This window comes from Myzus persicae, unplaced genomic scaffold (assembly GCF_001856785.1).
Source record: "Myzus persicae strain clone G006 unplaced genomic scaffold, MPER_G0061.0, whole genome shotgun sequence".
Lineage (NCBI taxonomy): Eukaryota > Metazoa > Arthropoda > Insecta > Hemiptera > Aphididae > Myzus > Myzus persicae.
The window spans coordinates 1-7729 of NW_019101369.1; the positions used below are offsets into that span (position 1 = coordinate 1).

The 7729-nt window shown below is 27.0% G+C and overlaps 1 protein-coding gene across 1 annotated transcript; it reads left to right on the forward strand.

Annotated features, from left to right (window-relative positions):
* The first annotated feature begins 1442 nt into the window (after nucleotides 1-1442).
* LOC111028843 lies at nucleotides 1443-2318 on the forward strand. The gene has a single exon (XM_022307602.1). The coding sequence runs from the start codon at nucleotides 1443-1445 to the stop codon at nucleotides 2316-2318; it is 876 nt and encodes a 291-aa protein (XP_022163294.1).
* Nucleotides 2319-7729: the final 5411 nt, after the last annotated feature.

Below are 7729 nucleotides of genomic sequence, written 5' to 3' on the forward strand. Positions count from 1 at the left end.
GTATACCGTAGACGGTCGATCGTCAATCGTTATCATGTTATCAGCTGTCGACCTGTGTTGTTATGACTATTTGATATTTCTATTTTAAGACACATTTTCGAGTTTCTAGTCTCTATAGTCTATAGTATATCAACAAAAATATTTTTACCAATTTCCACTTTCCAGTTGCCAAAAACACCTTAAAAATTTTTAAATATAGATACCAAGATGAAGCCTCAAGAAATAAAAAAACGATATTTTGTACCGATTGAAGGCAAACGTTTTCAATGCTTATATTGCGAAAACATTTATAAAGAAAACGTTACTAGAATGGCTTTACATTTTTCAAAATGCAAAAAAAAACCATCCTCAATTGCATCAAATAAAAATAAAAATAACAACGAACAACAGGGTAAGTTAAAAACTTAAAATAACTATGAACTTTTTCGGGATTCAAGTAATTTATGCATTTTCTGATCATATATTAATATTAAATATAGTGTTACCAGGTATTCATGCCATTGATTAAATACTTGGTGGCTAGAAAGCATGTTCCTAAGAGTATTTTGTATTATAATTTATCATAGATTTTTTTGTTGTTTTTGAAATATTTAATGGCATTGGTTAAGTACCTATACATGTGTATTATATTATTATGATGCTAATAGCTAATAGGTATATTTTAATTTTTAGGAAACAATAATTTCATTGAAAGTGATTCATCAAATACAACCAACGGCACCAACACAGGCTTAAAAAACATCAATACTGGCCATACTAAAGAAAGGAAATTAATATCATACATGGATACCATGAAAAAAAATGAACAAGTAATGTATAATATTCTTAACTTAAAATTGTTTTTTATTCAGTAAACATTCAATGTTATTACTATTATTATTTATTTATTTAATTAGCACTTTAAATTTGAAAATATTAAATAACATACTTCACTAAATATTTTATGCTTAATTGGAAACTTATATTGAAAACTTCCTATAACTTAATTTTACTTGATTAGTTTTTGAGGTAAAACTCTCTAAATATTGGAAATAACTTTATTTATAACTACAAAATGATGTCATGTTTCAAATATTTGTTGAACACAAATTCTCTATATTACCTATAATACCTATATTGGCATTTTTAAATTCATTAATAAATAAGGTAAAAATGTGTTGCGTTGCAATGTCAAAAATGTTAAATTTAACTTTTAAGTATAAATACAATTATATATATAAATAATTCTAAAACTAACTACATTAATTATATTAAGTTTATTATACTGGGTATATTTAATTTATAATATATTCAATGTACTTACACGGTACACCTATTAGTAATTATTAATTATTATACCAACTGTATCAAATTATTTCACAGGACCTAACCTAACCTAACCTTATCGAAAACGTATCGCTATTTATCGTTATTTTTGTTCAACTCGTCCAATTGAGGTTACTATGTCTACAGAGTGCACAAATTGTCACGACTCTATAGTTCATGATGAAGATTCAATTGTTTGCTCCACGTGTACTGGCGTCTTCCACTTCTTCTGTGCTGGTTATAATGAAAATACTTTTAAAAAACTCTCAAACAATTCTAAAATGAGATTTGTCTGCAATAAGTGTAAAACAATTGGTTCTGGTAATAAATCTAAGCTACCTGACAAAATAAATGATGAAAATGTTATATCGAAAAAAAAATTTGAAGAGTTAATTATTTCGGTAAACTTCATGGGAAATCAATTTGACGATTTTAGTAACAAAATGGACACTATTTTGAAGGAACTCAAAGACTTAAAACTTGAAAATTCTAAAATATTATCAGAAAATAAATTGCTTAAAGATGAAATCAGTATATTAAATCAAAAAATTGATGAATTGGAACAAAAAAGCATTGGAAATGCAATTGAGCTCAAAGGCATCCCGAAAACTGTAAATGATAATTGTTGTGACATCGTACAAGTCATCGCTAAAAAATCAAATTCTAATATAACGCTAAAATCTGCCTATCGAATTCATTCGTCGGATAATAAAACAAACATCATAGCTGCTGAATTTGAAACTTCTGATATGAGGAAAGATTTTCTTAGTAAAGTAAAATCATTGAGATTGAATGCAAATATGATTCATAATAGCTGGTCAACGGACTCAAAAATCTATGTAAATGAAAGGCTCACCAAGAATAGAAGAATATTGTTTTCAAAAACCAGACTGGCTTGCAAGGAAAAACGGTACAAATATGTTTGGGTTAATAACGCGGAAATACTGGTTAAAAAGGATGATGGAGGAAAAACTCTAAGAATTAAGTCTGACAAGGATATATGTAAGTTGTAAGTTTTTTTTTTTATACTAGCTTTATAAAATTTTCTATACTATCTTTAAATTCTAATAATTATATACATAATCACTTTTTACAATGAAATCTAACATTTTAAAAGATATTAATTTATTAAAAAACATAAATACTGTAATTTTAGATAGCTTTAGTAATTTACCTACAAATATATTAAATAGCAATAATTTATCTATTTTCGTAATGAACATTAGAAGTATAAGGCGGCACTTCGATGAGCTTGTGTTATTGTTAGACACCTATACATTAAGTTTTGAAATAATTGTTTTGTGCGAAACCTGGCTGGATTATGACTTCAAATTTTTAATAAATGGATATCAAACTATTAACTCTATTAGTAAATTAAATAAAAGTGATGGAGTTACTATATTTATTAAAGAACCTATTAAATTAACTAATATAAAAAAAAATGTTATATCTAATTGCAACTCAATTGAACTATCATTTGAATATCTCATGAATAATTTTATAATTACTTGTATTTACAGGTCTCCTAATGATAATACCAGTCCTTTTTTGGATGGGCTAGAAATGTACTTAAATAGTATCAATAAATCCCACCGCTCTATCATTTGCGGTGATATAAATATCGATATTCTTAATCAAAATAATTCTCTTACCTCAATTGAGTATCTAAATATAATGGCATCTAAAGGCTTCATTTCGTGCATAAATAAATATACTCGTGTCTCCAATACGTCACAATCGTGTATAGATCACATGTTTGTTAACAATATAGATGCGGGCAGTGTAAATTCATATATTTTAAAATCTGATGTAACTGATCATTACGCTACTATATTATACATTCAAAACGATGTTAATTTAGCTGATAACACTAATAAAAAATTATCTGAGATAGGAAATAAAATTAACATAGATCACTTAAATATGCTCATTAGCATTGAAGATTGGGATAATTTACTATGTAATAACGATGTAAATAAAGCATATGAAACATTTAATAACATAATTAATCAACTTATTTCCCTATCATCATATAATACTGCTGAACCATATAAAAATAATAATAATAATAAAAAGCTTAAAGAATGGATTACACATGGTCTAACGGTCTCAATCAGAAATAGAAATAAATTATCTTTTAAATTACGTAATAGACCTTTTGATAGGGAATTAAAATTATCTTATACTCGGTATCGTAACCTACTAAATAATTTAATAAAAAAAGCAAAAATTTTACATTACCAAAAAAAAATAATGGCAGCTGGTAATGATTCTAAATCTATTTGGAGAATATTGAAGGAAGTTACAGGCAAAAAAAGTAATTCATATAACATTAAAAGTATATACAGCAATGATACCTTATTATATAATGAAAGAGACATTTGTGACACTTTTAATAGTTTCTTTGTCAGAGTAGGTAGTGATACTGAAAATAATATTAGATCTAAAGGGTTTGTCGAAAAACCATGGAAAGCCTTAAACAACAAGTGTGATATTGCAGATTCAATTTTTTTTAAGCCAATAAATGTTGCTGAAATCGAGCAATATATTAATAAAATTAAAGATAGAACCTCATTTTTTGAGCATGGATTAACTAATCATATCTTAAAAAAAACTGCTATGACAATATCTTACCCTTTATCTTATCTTTTTAATTTGTCTATCTCACAAGGAGTATTCCCCTCTTGTTTCAAAAAATGTGTTGTGTTACCTATATTCAAATCTGGTGACCCCTTGGATTGTAGTAATTTTCGCCCTATTGCGCTATCTTTATCTATATCTAAAATATTAGAAAAGTGTATTAAGAGTAGGATACTGCTATTCCTGAATAAAAATGAGTTTTTCTCAAAAAACCAGTTCGGATTCTTACCCGACAGATCAACCAATGATGCTCTTTTCCTGTTCAACAAAGACCTGCATGACAATTTAGATTCCAGTAATAAAGTTTTAGGTATATTTCTTGATATAAAAAAAGCGTTTGATAGCGTCAATCATGCTATACTTCTAAAAAAACTATACCAAGCTGGCTTTAGAGGTAATGTTTATAACCTAATGCAATCATACTTATCAAATAGGACACAATTAGTAAGAATAAATAATACATACAGTAACCAATTACACATCTCACATGGTGTTCCTCAAGGTACCGTCCTAGGTCCCATTTTATTTATTATTTATATAAATGGCTTATTAAACTTGAATATTAATTCTAAAATTATTAGTTATGCTGATGATACTGTAATTCTTGTAACAGATAAATCCACTGACTTGTTATACTCTAATGCTAACAGGATTATAAACAGTGTTAAAGTATGGTTTGATAACAATCTATTAGAGTTAAACCTTAATAAATCTAAATATATATTTTTTAATAGTACTTCCGATTTTAACTTATACAATAAAATAACCGTTCACTCAGTCCAATGTAATAGAACCTGCAGTAACTGTATAATATTGGAACAGGTTAGCATTATAAAATACTTAGGTATAACCATTGACAGTAAGCTAAAATAGGCCTCTCATATAAATAATTTAACAAATACCGTTAGAAAATTTTTCTATATTTTTCATGATATCAGGTTCTTATTTAATATTCGCATCAAACGCTTACTATACCTATCCCTAACACAATCTATTGTTAATTATGGTATTTGTATATGGGGTCAAGCATATGATTCACATACTTATCAGCTTAAAATCACACTCAATAGGTTAATTAAATTTTTATTATTGAGACCTGTGTATTATAGTAATGATTCTGCTTATATAGAACTTAATGTTTCATGCTTACAAAATTTATACTATAAAAATATCCTATTAAGCTTATACAGATTTAAGCATAATCTAGCTAGAGTTAATCACTCATATAATACTCGATATAAAGAAAATATTAATATTTGTGTGCCTATTTCAAAAAAGCAATTAGGTCTAAAAAGTTCTATATCTAAAGCATCTCTGATATGTAGACAGCTGAATATTAATGTTTATAATTACAAAAATATATGCATATTTAAATCTTTTCTGAAAACTTTAGATCTCGCAAACTTAAACTTGTGATAAAACGTCTTAATTTGATATAAGTTTTACGAGTATACCATACTATGTTAATTGATGTAAATATATCTTCGTTTATATCGTTTTACTAAAAAAGTTTTTCTTTTTTCTTAGTTTATCTTAGTTTTTCTTAGTTTATGTAAATCTTATAATAATTTGTATTATCTTTTTTTTTTTTTTTCCAATTTTGTATTGTACTCAAACTTTTACACCCCCCAAAACAAGCTCACGCTTAAAGGGGAGTTGCAAACATTGTGTCATATGTATTTATACTAATGTATTTATGTAAATGTATATTGTTTTTGCTAAAAAATAAACTTATTATTATTATTATTATTATAAATGTGTAATTTTTTTCAACTTTTTGTTTGCTGTTTTAATTTTATAGTGAGCCATATTATTATTACAGTTTTTTATATAACTATTAATTAAAACATTTATAAATTTTTTAATGAATTTAAATTTACATATATTACATATTTTTATTGTCCTGATACATACGGTCTGAATCAAATTAATCATTTTACTTCTTACATTAGTTTTTGATTCCAATAACATTTTTTGAATATTTTCTTTAAATAAACAAGTCATTCTTTTACAAAAATCAATCGTTGAATCAAATGGATACAGCAAATCACTATTTTCATATTCTTTCATTTCAATGAAAGTATTACATGGGTTGAATACAGCAGTGTTACTTTTGTTTTTTGCTGCCAATTGTTTGATGCATTCAGGATGTTCAAGTTTACTGCATGCCCATCCTGTGACATAAGCTACTGCAGATGTATTATGCGGATCCATGAGAATACTGTTGATATTTGTCGATGACAAATGAACATCTAGTATATTGTTACACATATCTTCATCATTTTCAATTGTATTATCCCATGTGTTAAATGAATTTACTTGTAGTCTAATTGTTCTTAATTCATTGAGCTTGGTTAAAAATTGGCAGGCATCCATTTCACAATTCCCTTCTTCTGATGGTGTAAGCAAATTATTACACATCAACATTCTTATTGCAGACTGAAATTTAGTAGCATCTGGAGTGGTATTATTACCACCTTTTGCTCTAATTATTGAAAATACATTTTCAATGCAATCTTGAGTTAACCTTCTGGTTAGTAAAAATTCTATAGAATATTCTGTATTTAATTCTTCATATAGGAACTTCAGTGCATTTATATTTTCTCTCCATCCTTTAATACACGGAGGCTGCTTTCCTGACTTATTATGAATTTTCAAATTATTTAAAAACTTATCAGCATTTTTTAAAAATTCCCAGTGACAGGAATCTTTCGTCAATGGTCTTCTCAAAAGTTTCGGTTCATTGTATGTTATACTATTAAAAATGTCAAAAAGGCTATCAAAAAATGCAATACATTTAGCAGTGTATGTTGCCTTACTACTCATTTTGTTTAGTGCCACTAGTGTTAATATACCAGAGCTAACCGTGTGACTTAATGTTTGGGTAGCCAAACAAACCCGCATTGGGGAAAATGGTGGTAGTTCCATGTGAATGTTTTTTAATTTTGGTGCTAATCTCAAGGTTTTATTTTTATCTAAATTATAAAAAGTAACAAAATCTTGCCAGGAATAAACTTCTTCATCAATTGAAAAATCATACTTTTTAAAGTTATTTCTTACAGATTTTATAAGGTGTGGGCTATCATGGAAAAAATAAATTTTTTCACCTTCAAAATGAATGTAAGGTTTTGTTTCAGTGACTCCAAACAAATTACGCATGCATAAGTTGTTCGTTCCTTGGTCACAAATTAATACTTTTGGTATGAGTCTTCTTTCTTTTAATTTTGTTATTGTATGTGCAACAATTTGTTTAAGTCTATATCCTTTGACTGGTCCACTTGAAAAAAAGTACCCAATAACTTGTTTCCAAGGAGTTGTGAGACCTTTTATCATTACGACTAAGGCTTGATCACAGTACTTAATACTCTTTAAATTAATTATTGAATTATCTTCAAAATCTTCAAAGCCACTAAATAAATCATTTTTTGAGTTGTATGAAACTAATTTTTTGATTGACATTTCATCAATGATTATTGACACTAGTTTGTCCTTAGCTTCAACAGACATAAATTTAGTTTTAAGTATTTCAAGAATATTTGAGTTTAATCCGCACGAAACATCTAATAATTGAAGCCAATTCCTTAATGATCTTACAGTTGGAAGACATAACCATTTCTGCATGAATTTATATGATTTTGGTGAACTATAATATAAGCTAAGGGCAAATAATTTTTCATTTTCCTTGTACCTTAAACCTCTCTTTTTCACTTGACTAAGCCTTAGTTGTGTTTGTAAAATAAAATTATTCTTTATGGTATTTTGGAAAAGGTGGTCTTTTTTTTTT

Bases quoted from the DNA above. Each gene is read 5' to 3' on its own strand.
- LOC111028843 (XM_022307602.1), top strand. From the start codon at position 1,443: ATGTCTACAGAGTGCACAAATTGTCACGACTCTATAGTTCATGATGAA.